This window comes from Pristiophorus japonicus, chromosome 6, assembly GCF_044704955.1.
Source record: "Pristiophorus japonicus isolate sPriJap1 chromosome 6, sPriJap1.hap1, whole genome shotgun sequence".
In the NCBI taxonomy this organism is placed as follows: Eukaryota; Metazoa; Chordata; class Chondrichthyes; family Pristiophoridae; genus Pristiophorus; species Pristiophorus japonicus.
In genome coordinates, this window is record NC_091982.1 from 33,334,724 (window position 1) to 33,350,949 (window position 16,226).

Below are 16,226 nucleotides of genomic sequence, written 5' to 3' on the forward strand. Positions count from 1 at the left end.
CTAAAAGGGGTGATGTGCTAACCCATCACCCCTTTTCTCACTGATCTACGTTGGTTCCCATTCCCTCAATGCCTCATGTTTAAAATTTTCATATTTTTAAAATTCATTGCCACTACCTATCTCTATAACCTTTTCCAGCCCTACAACTGTCTGAGGATGATGTTCCTCCAGCTCTGGCCTTATGTACAGCCCCACCGCTCCTTTCACTGCACCATTGGAAGCTGCGCCTTCTGCTGTCTAGGCCCAAGGCTCTGGAATTCTCTCTCTAAATCTCTCTGCCTTTCCATTGTTATCCTAGTTTAAGACTCTCTTAAAGCCAACCTTTTTGACCAAGCTTTTAGTCAACCCTCCTAATATTTCAACCTTTGCCTAGGCATTCATTTTTGTCTGGTTGCACTTCTAAGAAGCGCCTTGGGACATTTTTCTACATTAAAGGTGCTATATAAATGCAAGTGTTGTTATACATTGGTAATACTGCAAAAATGAAAGTAGGTGGTCTTCGTAAGGTTTAATGCTTGGGTTGAGATTGAGTAGAGCACCGAAGTCCAGCTCTTGGTCCGTAGCCCTATAGGTTACGGCACTTTAAGTGCACATCTAAGTACTTTTTACATGTGGTGAGGGTTTCAGCAACTACCACCCTTTCAGGCAGTGAGTTCCAGACCCTCACAACCCTCTGGTTGAAGAAGTTTCCCCTCAAATCCCCTCTAAACCTCCTACCAATTACTTTAAATCTACGCCCCCTGGTTCTTGACCCCTCTGCTAAGGGAAATAGGTCCATCCTATCCACTATATCTAGGCCTCTCATAATTTTATACACCTCAATAAGGTCTCCTCTCCGCCTCCTCTGTTCCAAAGAAAACAAACTCTTTCCCCATAACTAAAATTCTCCAGTCCAGGCAACATCCTCGTAAATCTCCTCTGTACCCTCTCTAGTGCAATCACACCTTTCCTGTAATGTGGTGATCAGAACTGCACGCAGTACTCTAGCTGTGACCTAACTTGTGTTGTATACAGTTCAAGCTCTTGTATTCTATGCCACTAAAGGCAAGTATTCCGTATGCCTTCTTAACATCTTATCTACCTGACCTACCTTCAGAGATCTGTGGACCTGCACTCCAAGGTTCCTTTGTTCTTCTACACTTCTCAGTGTCCTACCATTTAACGTGTATTCCCTTGCCTTGTTAGCTCTCCCCAAATGCATTACCTCACACTTCTCTGGATTGAATTCCATTTGCCACTGTTCTGCCCACCTGACCAGTTCATTGATATCTTCCTGCAGTCTACAGCTTTCTTCTTCATTATCAACCACACAGTATTATCTGCAAATTTCTTAATCATACCCCCTACATTCAAGTCTAAATAATTGATGTATACCATAAAAAGCAAGGGACCCAGTACTGAGCCCTGTGGAACCCCACTGGAAACAGCCTTCCAATTACAAAAATATCCCATCAACCAACACCCTCTGCTTCCTGCCTCTGAGCCAATTTTGGATCCAACTTGCCACTTTGCCCTGGATCCCATGGGCTTTTACTTTCGTGACCAGTCTGCCATGTAGGATCTTATCGAAAGCCTTGCTAAAATCCATATACACTACATCAAATGCACTACCCTCATCGACTCTCCTTGTTACCATCTCAAAAAATTAAATCAAGTTAGTCAGACACGACCTTCCTTTAACAAATCCATGCTGAGTGTCCTTGATAGATCCGTGTCTTTTTAAATGAAGATTTATCCTGTCCTTCAGAATTTTTTCCAATAATTTGGTCAATTGAAATTTTCAAGACCAAGATTAATAGATTTTTGTTTGGTAAGGGTCAAGGCATATAAAGCAAAGGTGGGTAAATGGAATTAAGGTAAAGATCAGCCGTGATCTAATAGAATGGCGGAATAGGCTCCAGCGGCTGACAGGCCTAGTTCTGTTCCTATATTTTTATATTCCTATCTTCCATCCTTCAAAAACCTCTAACAAAATTTATTGCTGTAACTTTGCCGTTGGTCCTGCCCCATGCAATTATTCTTCACCCAGTCAGTGTCTCTGCTTTTCCTTATGAAGTACTCGGTGATGTTCCACCATGTGACAGTGCCAGATAGTTGCTTTGTAGGGCAACTGGGAAGGGGGGAGCAGTGGATCACAAGTGGCCCCGGGCTGCATTACAAGTACCTGTATAAATGTTCCATAGCAATTAATCAGACAAAGAAATTATGAAGAATCTGGGATAGAAGGAGGCAGAGTGCTTGAAACCTGGCAAGTTTGTTTTTCAACCTTGCCAATACCTGTTTGTTTCAGACAAGTCAGCAGGTGCAATTCTTTTCAGCATTGCTTCAGATGACTGAGCCCTAAAGATATTTTATTATGTTGATGGGAAAAATGCTCTGATTGACAGTAGCTGGAGGGCTGAGGTCATAACTGCGCCAATCAGTGTAAAGAAGCAAACCATAATGTTTGGTTGTTTGCCTGCAATACACCCATTGGTGTTTTTTTTTTTAAACCACAAGTTTAATGTACTTGTTTTACTAGTCCACAATGTCGGAAAGTGTGAGGTCATCCACCTTGGGAAAAAAAACAGTAAAAGGGAATATTATTTGAATGGGGAGAAATTACAACATGCTGTGGTGCAGAGGGACCTGGGGGTCCTTGTGCATGAAACTCTTTTAGAGTCTACCTATAAAACATAAAACATTAAACCGTGCCACCCGACCTGGATGACACACCAGACATTTACAAGGCCCTTTTTTTTTTTCTTTGTTTTTTTTTGTGTTTTTCTTTTTTTTTGTTTTTTTTTGGGCACTAAAATCACCTTTTTTCCCCAGTGCCCCCTATAAAAGGGAAGGGGACACTAAAAGCACCAGCAATTAAAACAAATTAAACTTTAAAACGTAAAATCAAATTAAAATTTGGTTGCCGGGCGTGATGATGCACTCCAGTCCCTCCGGTGCCCACCTCTCGCGGAAGGCCGCGAGCGTACCGGTGGACACCGCGTGCTCCATCTCCAAGGACACCCTGGACCGGATGTAAGAGCGGAAGAGAGGCAGGCAGTCAGGTTGAACGACCCCCTTGACCGCCCGCTGCCTGGATCGGCTGATGGCACCCTTGGCCGTGCCCAGGAGCAGTCCTACGAGGAGGCCCTCGAACCTACCCGCTCCCCTCCGCACAGGATGCCCAAAGATCAGGAGAGTGGGACTGAAGTGCAGCCAGAATTTCAGGAGCAGCCCCTTCAAATAATGGAACAGGGGCTGCAACCTCGTGCACTCAATAAAAACATGGAACACGGACTCCTCCAGACCGCAGAAATTGCAGGCGGCCTGGGAGTCCGTGAACCGGCTTAAAAATTTGTTGCACGGCACTGCTCCGTGCACCACCCTCCAGGCCAAGTCCCCGATGAATAGTGGGAGGACCCCTGCGTAGAGTGCCCTCCATCGGGGACCCCCGCCTCCTCCGGACGGCAAGATGGTACGCCATGGCGTGTCCGGACGGCAGGCGAGGATGGCAAAGTTGAGAGTGTGCAGGAGCAGCCCGTACAAGAAACCCCTCCGCGCGGAACTGAAAGGCACGGAGGGGATTTCCCCGAGGCGGCTCAAGTTGTGAGGCGCCGGCCCCGTCCTTGTGCATGAATCCCCAAAAAAGTTAGTTTGCAGGTGCAGCAGGTAATCAGGAAGGCGAATGGAATGTTGGCCTTCATTGCGAGAGGGATGGAGTACAAAAGCAGGGAGGTCCTGTTGCAACTGTATAGGGTATTGGTGAGGCCGCACCTGGAGTACTGCGTGCAGTTTTGGTTGTCTTACTTAAGGAAGGATATACTAGCTTTGGAGGGGGTACAGAGACGATTCACTAGGCTGATTCCGGAGATGAGGGGGTTACCTTATGATGATAGATTGAGTAGACTGGATCTTTACTCGTTGGAGTTCAGAAGGATGAGGGCTGATCGTATAGAAACATTTGAAATAATGAAAGGGATAGACAAGATAGAGGCAGAGAGGTTGTTTCCACTGGTCGGGGAGACTAGAACTAGGGGGCACAGCCTCAAAATACGGGGGAGCCAATTTAAAACCGAGTTGAGAAGGAATTTCTTCTCCCAGAGGGTTGTGAATCTGTGGAATTCTCTGCCCAAGAAAGCAGTTGAGGCTAGCTCATTGAATGTATTCAAGTCACAGATAGATAGATTTTTAACCAATAAGGGAATTAAGGGTTACGGGGAGCGGGTGGGTAAGTGGAGCCGAGTCCATGGCCAGATCATCCATGATCTTGTTGAATGGTGGAGCAGGCTCGAGGGGCTAGATGGCCTACTCCTGTTCCTAATTCTTATGTTTATGTTCTTATTTGGGAAATTTCACCACTGTAGCCACTATTTTCTATTTCAATTACTCATACTAAGCAAACATAAAAAGAAAGTCATTCGATTGGGAGTCATATTAGATTAGCAGGAAAAAGTGATGCTTCAGAAGAACTGAATCTCGTGACGGTGCACTTCTGATTTGGATGAGAGGTGGCCTTCCCAGACCTCCTATTGAATCAGTGTCCATCTGTTAGGTGGGGAAATGCTATACTATAGGATGGAAGACTACCATTCTTGCAGCTGCTTTCTTTGAAACATTTTTCTGATTTTTATTTAACTTAATTCCATGTGATGAGACTAATGGCAGGACGGTGCAGACTGCTAGGTTCCATGACCAGACTGCTCCCTTTATAGTAGACTGCAATAAGTTCACAATCTGATATCTGTACTATGTCTATTCATTGTTATCTACAGTGAGTAATCTCTTTTGTATTAACAGGCAAACTCAAGAGGGACCGATATTTCAGCAATTGCAGTTACAACAGCGAACCTATCAGCACAGCCCATCATCATCTCAGACATCAATGGGGTCTGTGTCTGTGATGCAGCCACCACCCTCACCAATGTTGACAGCTGCCCAGCCCCAACAGGCCCCCTTTTCAAGCCACCTGCATCAGCAATTCCAGGGAGACCCATTGGCCATTGTCTTGCGAGCTCAGCAGATGGTTGAAATCTTGTCAGAGGAAAATCGTGCTCTTCGACAGGAGCTCGAGGGATACTATGACAAAGTGGCTAAATTGCAGAAGGTAAAAATGTTCTGTTAGCAGCATTTACACGACAGGTAGCATAAATGACTAATTATTTTCTTATTATATCATAAGCTCCCTCCAAGAGGATTTTGTAACTAGGTAGGTTACGATATTGTCCTTTCACCTTTGGGGCTGAGTCCAAAATCATCCTTCAGTAATGGGAATAAAGCCTACCATTTATCAGAGTCATTTAAATTAAGTGGTCTTGGGCCAATCCTGGTGGGCACAAGTCTATACAATGAAACTGTCCTTAAATTGGCACTAAACTAACAAGACTAGCTAGAAAAGGAGATGCGGTAAGAGTGCTTTTTCTGGAGATGGGGTTGATGCACATCGTTAAGGTAAAGAAAAGGTAAACCCACAACCTCTAATGCAATACCTGACATGGAAATGCTTGAAAGTTACATTGGGTGCAAAGTGTAGGAAAATGTTTAAATCCTGACCATTGACATCCTCACCTTGATAAGCACATGTCATATTGCATGACATATTACTAATCTAATATATATGTTTTGTGTCCAAGGGTGTGATGGTTGTAAAGTAGTCTGTAATTGTTTTCTTTGGTGGTTGGTGTAGGTAGTGATCTCATTGCACCAAAATGACCAATCAAAATCAAATTCAAAATACAACCACTGTTATTTTTTGTCAGTTGTGTCTTACCTCTCGTATTACTTGAGTTTCCAAATCAAACTACTGAGAAATCCACACATGTAGAATTTTCTGATGCAACGAGAGCACATAGTCTCCACATAATGACACACCTCACTTATGTGAGTCCAGAGAGCTTGGGTGCACATTGGTAGAGCCAAAGCTTAGGCACCCAAAAGTATGTTGGAGTAGGTGAGGGGCTGTTGCGTTTAACCAGCTAAAACCGCACAGTTGATCAGTACAAAGCTTCTAATTGCTTGTTCTGCTAGGATAGCCTGTCAGGTTATTGGTTTGCAGGTTTATTTGGAGCCAAATGGAAAGAGTCCCAGTCTCGCTTGAGCAGTCTGCTCCTCCAGCTTCCATTAATGAGCCAAGATAGCTGGCCAGTCATTATGCTCTGTAGTACTATGGAACTGCCTGGTCCAGCTATTGGATTAGCAAGTCTACTACATAAGGGTTGACTTTGTAGAGGAAAATGGGAAGGCTTCTCCTCCCACGAGCGGGCCCCCTGATATAGAGGGTCGACACGTGCCCCAACCCGCGTAACAGCCCCCGGAGTTAGCAGATAGAGACGAATGGCAAGGATGACACTAAGTTGGGTGGCAGTGTGAGCTGCGAGGAGGATGCTATGAGGCTGCAGAGCAACTTGGATAGGTTAGGTGAGTGGGCAAATGCATGGCAGATGAAGTATAATGTGGATAAATGTGAGGTTATCCACTTTGGTGGTAAAAACAGAGAGACAGACTATTATCTGAATGGTGACAGATTAGGAAAAGGGGAGGTGCAAAGAGACCTGGGTGTCATGGTACATCAGTCATTGAAGGTTGGCATGCAGGTACAGCAGACGGTTAAGAAAGCAAATGGCATGTTGGCCTTCATAGCGAGGGGATTTGAGTACAGGGGCAGGGAGGTGTTGCTACAATTGTACAGGGCCTTGGTGAGGCCACACCTGGAGTATTGTGTACAGTTTTGGTCTCCTAACCTGAGGAAGGACATTCTTGCTATTGAGGGAGTGCAGCGAAGGTTCACCAGACTGATTCCCGGGATGGCGGGACTGACCTATCAAGAAAGACTGATCGACTGGGCTTGTATTCACTGGAGTTCAGAAGAATGAGAGGGGACCTCATAGAAACGTTTAAAATTCTGACGGGGTTAGACAGGTTAGATGCAGGAAGAATGTTCCCAATGTTGGGGAAGTCCAGAACCAGGGGACACAGTCTAAGGATAAGGGGGAAGCCATTTAGGACTGAGATGAGGAGGAATTTCTTCACCCAGAGAGTGGTGAACCTGTGGAATTCTCTACCACAGAAAGTTGTTGAGGCCAATTCACTAAATATATTCAAAAAGGAGTTAGATGAAGTCCTTACTACTAGGGGAATCAAGGGGTATGGTGAGAAAGCAGGAATGGGGTACTGAAGTTGCATGTTCAGCCATGAACTCATTGAATGGTGGTGCAGGCTCGAAGGGCCGAATGGCCTACTCCTGCACCTATTTTCTATGTTTCTATGTTTCTATTACGAACGTCCGGGAACACCTCTCATCACAGCCGCCTGTGAGTGGAGATGCTCTCCGAACAGCACAATCATACAACTTTTATACATTTTAAAAACCCCTCCGTTCCCTGGTAAGACCTCCCTAGATCTCTAATTGGACTACCTTATCAGTGCTACTTCTCTAATTGGACTACCTTATCAGTGCTACTTTAGATTGACAGGTCAAGACCCTCGTAACCACCTTAGGCCATGACTAGAATGACTTCATTAGGTCAGAATTTGTTGATTCTCCTTGATGCCTGAGAGTCTGCCTCGAGCCTCTTCGCAAGGTCTTATCAATCTCTGTTTAGGTTCTCACATCGTATCCTGTCGGAATATTATTGAATTAATAACTTCTGGAGCCTTGGTACAAGGCCGAAGAGAGGCCTTTTACCTCCTTATGGGTCGGTGCAGGAACCAGCACTTTAACCCTTGTCCCGCTGGTACCCCTAATGCCAAATTTCTCTTACAATTTGGTTCTGAATTTTCATCAGTAGGCGCGTCACCTTGGAGCTACATTGACCCTAAAGAGACCCTGCTTGTCTCCCCTCATCCCTTTTACCTCCTTCCAAAAGAGTAGTCACGAGTTGATTGTTAGGCAACTGACAAGTGCAGGTATGAGTTCACATTAGTTGGACAGCAAGTACTAGAATCTCCTCACCGCAGCATGGTGAACAGTACAACTCAACATTGCCACCATGCTCTTGATCACAGCATGAATACGCATCAAAGTCTCAGTAGTTGGAGGTGTGGGGCTCCAGTAACAGCTGGCAGCTATCATGACCAATTTGACCCATTGAACTGCGAGCATAGACTGAGGTAGTGAGGCAGAGGCACTTTGTGTTGGCATTGTTATCTACCCAGTGGGTTATTTGTTTCTGCCTACCTTTCTTTTATTGGAGGCAAACTTTTTCTAGACTTAAGGCAGAGTTGCTGGAGGTGGGAGGAACATCAGAGCCATGTGTGCTCCCCTGAGAGAGCCGGCTTGAGCAGGACAGCCCAAGGTGAATATGTAGACTATGACGTGAGCTGGGGAGAAACGAGGTGTGGCTGATTGCACCAGTGCATAGTGGAGTGAGTAGATATGAATGCGGAATGAGTTTTAAGCACTCCAGCCATGAGAAGTAAATTATATTTCTCATCTCAGTTGAGCTGTTGGGGAGAGGACCCAACAGAGAAATAAATCTCCTGAGAAGAAAGCAAGGAAAAGATAGGGAAAATCAATCAGCAAATTAATCCCGACTGTTGTCTATCATCTCCTCTTGCTGATTTGACGTTTGACATCTAGCTTGTGAATAGTATGGATGGCTGAAAAAAGGAGGAGGAAGTAATTCTGATATGAATTAGAGTGGTGGTTATTTTGGTGGGAAAACCCATTCAGCCTATTTCTTCCATAGATCCTGTGCAATCCTCTCTACAATGAACTTCATTCATTTAATTCTCTAGTAGCCTAATGGTTATGCGACTCAACGAGGTCATAAGTTGAGATCTACCAGAGCACGTTGTGAAATTGAACTCAATAAATCTGATAATTTGGGGGCCAACACCAGAAAAAAGTGACCATGAAAAGCTCCCGGATTATTGTCAAAAACCCGACTGGTTCCTTAACATCCTTCAGGGAGGGAACTTAGCACCCCTACCTGGTCTGGCTTCACATGACTCCAGTCCCACACTGTTGTTGACTCTTTAAGCTCTATAACTGTCCTTCCACCATCTTCTCACTGCAGCTAAGGATGGTAAATAAAGGCAGCTTTGCCAGTGCCACCCACGTCCCAATTTTTTAAATAAAGGTACGGTTCCTGCCTTAAAAAAGTGAAAGTCCACAATTTCTGTGTCTCGTTATATTGATAGCTGCAGCACTGACTGGTATATACATTGATTTACAAGCTTTTCCATCTGCAGTGCTCCCTGGAGATATTGACACACTCTAAGAACCTCTTGTTTTAATTTCTGGAAGATGGTATCAGCTATCCAAAGGAAAACAGTACTATTATTGCAGAAAGTATTTTCAACGGAAATAACGTGCTAGTGAGTCAACAAATTCAGAAATTTGATAACAGGCTAACAGAGATCTGATTTCGTAGTCCCCTGGGATATACTCGAGGACTCCAGTTCAAAACCTATGATTTAAATGTTGTAATGTGCTAATGCCTCTTTGATATCCTCAACATACTACACTTTGAGAATTAGAACAGCTCCAAAATCAGCTCCAATCAGCAGTACAATTGCTGTACTTATCTTGAACTGGGCAAAGATGCTGGTTTCAGTATCTTTTGCCCAGCATCCAGCTGCAGCACTGTTTTTGGTTTAGATTGCGAGCCCCAGAATGTATCATAACGTATGCTATGGATTTACTGCTTCAGGCACTGGAGAAGGAGTTTAGTGTAACATTTTTCTCTTGTTGCAGCTGGAGATGGAAATCGAGCGGGTTTCTGAAGCTTACGAAAACCTTGTGAAGTCTTCTTCCAAGAAGGAGGCCTTGGAGAAAGCCATGAGGAACAAGTTAGAAGGAGAAATCCGCAGACTTCATGACTTTAATCGAGATCTAAGAGGTAAAACATGTCTTTGTGCTTCAATAGGAATAGAATAAATGATGAAAATAGGTGCAGGAGTAGGCCATTTGGCCCTTCGAGCCTGCACCACCATTCAATAAGATCATGGCTGATTATTCACCTCAGTACCCCTTTCCTGCTTTCTCTCCATACCCCTTGATTCCTTTAGCCGTAAGCGCCATATCTAACTCCCTCTTGAATATATCCAATGAACTGGCATCAACAACTCTCTGCGGCAGGGGATTCCACAGGTTAACAACTCTCTGAGTGAAGAAGTTTCTCTTCATCTCAGTCCTAACTGGCTTACCTCTTATCCTTAGACTGTGTCCCCTGGTTCTGGACTTCCCCAACATTGGGAACATTCTTTCTGCATCTAACCTGTCCAGTCCCATCAGAATTGTATATGTTTCTATGAGATCCCCTCTCATCCTTCTGAACTCCAGTGAATAAAGGCCCAGCCGATCCAGTCTCTCCTTATATGTCAGTCCAGCCATCCCGGGAATCAGTCTGGTGAACCTTCTCTGCACTCCCTCAATAGCAAGTACGTCCTTCCTCAGATTAGGAGACCAAAACTGAACACAATATTCCAGATGGGGCCTCACCAAGCCCCTGTGCAACTGCAGTAAGACCTCCCTGCTCCTATACTCAAATCCCCGAGCTGTGAAGGCCAAATTATCATTTGCCTTCTTCATCGCCTGCTTTACCTGCATGCCAACTTTCAATGACTGATGTACCATGACGCTCAGGTCTCGTTGCACCGCCCTTTTCCTAATCTGCCGCCATTCAGATAATATTCTGCCTTTGTGTTTTTGCCCCCAAAGTGGATAACCTCACATTTATCCACATTATACTGCATCTGCCATGCATTTGCCCATTCACCTAACCTGTCCAAGTCACTCTGCAGCCTCTTAGCGTCCTCCTCACAGCTCACACCGCCACCCAGTTTAGTGTCATCTGCAAACTTGGAAATATTACACTCAATTCCTTCATCCAAATCATTAACGTATATTGTAAATAGCTGGGGTCCCAGCACTGAGCCCTGCGGCACCCCACTAGTCACTGCCTGCCATTCTGAAAAGGACCCGTTTATTCCGACTCTCTGCCTACTGTCTGCCAACCAGTTCTCTATCCACGTCAGTACATTACCCCCAATACCATATGTTTTAATTTTGCACACCAATCTCTTGTGTGGAACCTTGTCCAAAGCCTTTTGAAAGTCCAAATACACCACATCCACAGGTTCTTCCTTGTCCACTCTACTAGTTACATCCTCAAAAAAATCCAGAAGATTTGTCAAGCATGATTTCCCTTTCATAAATCCACGCTGACTTGGACCGATCCTGTCACTGCTTTCCGAATAATTTCATCTTTAATAATTGATTCCAACATTTTCCCCACTACTGATGTCAGGCTAACCGGTCTATAATTACCCGTTTTCTCACTCCCTCCTTTCTTAAAAAGTGGTGTTACATTAGCTACCTTCCAGTCCATAGGAACTGATCCAGAGTCGATAGACTGTTGGAAAATGATCCCCAATGCATCCAGTATTTCTAGGGCCACTTCCTTAAGTACTCTGGGATGCTGAGTATCAGGCCTCGGGGATTTATCAGCCTTTAATCCCATCAATTTCCTTAATACAATTTCTCATCTAATAAGGATATCCTTCAGTTCCTCCTTCTCACTAGACTCTCGGTCCCCTAGTACTTGTGTGTGCACTGTAATTTCCCTTCTTGCACTCAAACTAAACTGTGAATGTAGAACACGGGGTCAAACTAGTGAAAAGCAAATTTAGGGCGAATGTCAGGAAATTGTTTTGCACATAGTGATCAACATATGGATTGGACCTCCAGATAGAGTAGTGGAGGCAAAAACCATGGAAGCATTTTAAAAATCGGATGCTTTGATGGTGGTTGATGACTGAGAATCTTTCTGGATGGATGAACTAAGATGGGTCAGATGACTCAGCTCATCTATGTGTGTTCTTTTTTCCCTCATTGCTCTTTTTTCCCTCATTGCTCTTGTGAACTTCATTTTCCCTCCTTGCACTTGTCCATGCTCTATTTGCTTTTGCTCTTTCCCTTGCATGTGTACTTTCCCCCAGTCGTGTTCTCCTGAGCCTTTTCTCCTCCTGTCGTAGCTTCCCTTTTCCCTCAACAATAACAAATTGCATTTGCTTAGATTTCATTATATAAAGGGTGCTAAGGCGCTTCACAAAGGTGAAAACTGATACCAAAATGAATTAGAAGTTACCAAAACGTTTAGTTAGAGGTAGGTTTGGAGAAGAATTTTGAAGATTGCAGAGGAAGGTAGCACAGTTTAGGAGTGCTCCTGATTGTTGGATTAAGAAAGCGGAAGGCTTTGTCATGAAAGTGAAGGGAAGGGAGGCTGCAAAGAATGCCAGAGTCAGAGCAAGGGGTATACATGCTGGCACCGGGGTTGGAGGAAGTTGCAGAGAAGTCAAGAAGGATACAAATATATAGTATAACAGTCAGAATTGCAAAGGTTGATTCTCATGCTTTTTTCCCTCTTTGTTTCTGCTGCTCCTTCCGTTACTACTTCAGTGTTTTGCATGGATTAAGACATTATTGTATTTTAGCTGTTATAAAGCAACACTTTCCTTACCTACATGGTGCTATACTTTGAAATTAATGCTTTGTTTATGTCACATACACTGTGACGCAATGATGGATAGATAGAATAGAATTTTGAGTAGCACTTAAAAAGCACTATAAAAATAATATATACAAAAGATTTGAGATAAAAGAATTGGAAAGCGAAATGACAAATACTGCAAGTAGGTCAGAAGGGGCAGTGTGTGAAAGAATGAAGTTGTGCAGGACATGAACTAGATTTTCAGATGAGCTCATAGGACTGGTATTCAGTAATTTAGACAAGTGAAAACATGTGTAATAATTCTTCTGTAAGTTAATATAAATGATTTTTAGTAAACCTGCACTAGCGATATTGCAAAAGAATATAAGAACATAAGAACATAAGAATTAGGAACAGGAGTAGGCCATCTAGCCCCTCGAGCCTGCTCCGCCATTCAACAAGATCATGGCTGATCTGGCCATGGACTCAGCTCCACTTACCCGCCCGCTCCCCGTAACCCTTAATTCCCTTATTGGTTAAAAATCGATCTATCCGTGACTTGAATACATTCAATGAGCTAGCCTCAACTGCTTCCTTGGGCAGAGAATTCCACAGATTCACAACCCTCTGGGAGAAGAAATTCCTTCTCAACTCAGTTTTAAATTGGCTCCCCTGTATTTTGAGGCTGTGCCCCCTAGTTCTAGTCTCCCCGACCAGTGGAAACAACCTCTCTGCCTCTATCTTGTCTATCCCTTTCATTATTTTAAATGTTTCTATAAGATCACCCCTCATCCTTCTGAACTCCAACGAGTAAAGACCCAGTCTACTCAATCTATCATCATAAGGTAACCCCCTCATCTCCGGAATCAGCCTAGTGAATCGTCTCTGTACCCCCTCCAAAGCTAGTATATCCTTCCTTAAGTAAGGTGTATTCTTATTATAATATAATATAATATTATAATATAATAAATATAATATTCTTCCATGAGCGTTATTTGCTGCATGGTGGTGGGACACAAGAAAGTTGCTGAAAACAGGGTACTTGTGTGAAAGGACTGTAAAAAAATGTTTAATTGTACAATTATTTATACAGCAGCTATTCAAAATGGGCACCATTGGACAGGTTATAAGGCTGCAACATCATTTAGTTTTAAGATCTTTAAAACCCAGGAATGCTTTACATTTTCAGTTTGATTGCACCTGAAGCATTGGATTATACTGCAGGCATATGAGTTACACATAGGTATTTATTATATATGTCACCTGAATCTCTTTGTTACATTGCAGCTTGTAACTCGCTTCCAGGTATCCATTAATATGCAATTTGAAATTCTCCATTGAATTTTTGCTTGCCTTATTTCAGTAGTAATTTGAGTGTTCAAGGTTGGCTGGCATTTGAATTGGCAGCCATTGACTTGATATGTTTCATCTCTCCCACAATGGAGGGCCTGCTGCTCTAATGCTGCATTTATATTGGAAAACAACTTTGGAAGTCATAGAATCATAGGAGTTTACAGCACGGAAGGAGGACATTTCGGCCCATTGTGTTCATGTTGGCCAACAAGAGGCTATCCAGCCTAATCCCACTTTCCAGCTCTACGTCCGTAGTCCTGTAGATTACGGCTTTTTAAGTGCACATCCAAATACTTTTTAAATGTGGTGAGGGTTTCTGCCTCTACCACCCTTTCAGACAGTGAGTTCCACAACCCTCTGCATGAAGAAATCTCCCCTCAAATCCCCTCTAAACCTTCTGCCAAATACTTTCAATTTATGCCCCCTGGTTGTTGATCCCTCTGCTAAGGGAAATAGGCCCTTTCTGGTCATTATATCTAGGCCCCTCATAATTTTATATACCTCAATGAGGTCTCCTCTCAGTCTCCTCTGTTCCAGTGAAAACAAACCCAGCGTATCCAATCTGTCCCCATAGCTAAGACTCTCCACTCCTGGCAACATCCTTGTAAATCTCATCTGTACCTTCTCCAGTGCAATCACGTCCTTCCTGTAATGCGGTGACCAGAACTGCACGCAGCTGTGGCCCAATATGTGTTTTATACAGTTCAAGCATAACCCCCCTGCTCTTGTATTCTATGCCTTGGCTAATAAAGGCAAGCATTCCGTATGTCTTCTTAACCACCTTATCTACCTGGCCTGCTACTTTCAGGGATCTGTGGACATGCACTCCAAGGTCCCTTTGTTCTGCTACACTTCTCAGTATCCTACCATTTAATGTGTATTCCCTTTCCTTGTTAGCTCACCCAAAATGCATTACCTCACACTTCTCCAGATTGAATTCCATTTGCCACTGTTCTGCCCACCTGACCAATTGATTGATATCTTCCTGCAGTCTGCAGCTTTCTTCTTCATTATCAACTACACAGCCAATTTTGGCGTCATCTGCAAACTTCTTAATCATAACCCCTATATTCAAGTCTAGATCATTGATGTATACCACAAAAAATGGTTTTGTGATTATGGCTGTAGCTCCCGTTGCTGTAGAAACTATTTGTTTATCTTGGTGGGTTTACATTTAAACAACTGCACGTCATGCAAAAGCTTGTGCATGAGCATTTGTTTTTAAAGCTACTTCTCGCAATGGCCCACAATGGTAATGCCCTGCTGGGTTGAACAGAAGAATTGCAGCCGGTCCCACCTGCTGGCTGCCATAAAATATGTCTGCCTCTGACAGCAAACTCTTGCATTTATGTCATCATAAGAACATGAGAAATAGGAGCAGGAATAGGCTATTTGACCCTTCGAGCCTTCTCTGCCATTCAATAAGATCATGGCTGATCTTATCATGGGCTCAGCTCCATAACCTTTTACTCCTGCCCACTCCCCATAACCTTTTACTCCCTTATCGCTCAAAAATCTGTCTATCTCTGTCTTAAATATATTCAATGACCCAGCCTCCACAGCTCTCTGGGGCAGAGAATTCCACAGATTTACACCCTCTGAGAAGAAAAAAATCCTCCTCACCTCAATTTTAAATGGGCAACTCCTTAATCTAAAACTATGCCCCTAGTTCTAGATTCCCCTATGAGTGGAAACATCCTCTCTGCATCCACCCTGTCAAGCCCCATCATTATCTTATATGTCTCAATAAGATCACCTCTCATTCTTCTGAATTCCAATGAGTACAGGCCCAACCTGCTCAATCTTTCTTCATAAGTCAACCCGTTCATCTCAGGAATCAACCGAGTGAACTTTCTCTGAACTGCTTCCAATGCAAGTATATCCTTCCTTAAATAAGGAGACCAAAACTGTACGCAGTACTCTAGGTATGTCTTCACCAATACCCTTTACAGTTGTAGCAGGACTTCTCTGCTTTTATACTCCATCCCCCTTGCAATAAAGGCCAACATTCCATTTGCCTTCCTGATTACTTGCTGTACCTGCATACTAACTATTTGTGTTTCATGCACAAGGACCCCCAGGTCCCTCTCTACTGCAGCATTTTGTAATTTTTCTCCATTTAAATAATTGTTTTTATTTTTTCTGCCAATGTGGATAACCTCAAACTTTCCCACATTATACTCCATCTGCCAAATTTTCGCCCACTCACTTAGCCTGACTATATCCCTTTGCAGATTTTTTGTATCCTACTCATAACTTGCTTTCCCACCCATTTTTGTATCATCAGCAAACTTCGTGACATTACACTCGGTCCCTTCATCCAAATCATTGATACAGATTGTAAAAAGTTGAGGCCCCAGCACAGATCCCTGTGGCACCCCACTGTTACTGTTTGCCAACTGGAAAATGACCCATTTATCCTGACTATCTACTTTCTGTTAATTAGTCAATCCTCTATACATG

At 43.6% G+C, this 16,226-nt stretch overlaps 1 protein-coding gene across 2 annotated transcripts in view; it reads left to right on the plus strand.

Annotated features, from left to right (window-relative positions):
• The window catches only part of amot (angiomotin), a 138,095-nt gene that overhangs the window by 87,028 nt on the left and 34,841 nt on the right, over positions 1-16,226 (plus strand). For both annotated transcript variants that reach the window (XM_070882741.1, XM_070882742.1), the window contains exons 6-7: positions 4,777-5,083; positions 9,674-9,818. In XM_070882741.1, the coding sequence (XP_070738842.1) occupies positions 4,777-5,083; positions 9,674-9,818 (452 nt within the window). The remainder of the gene's footprint in view (positions 1-4,776; positions 5,084-9,673; positions 9,819-16,226) is intronic.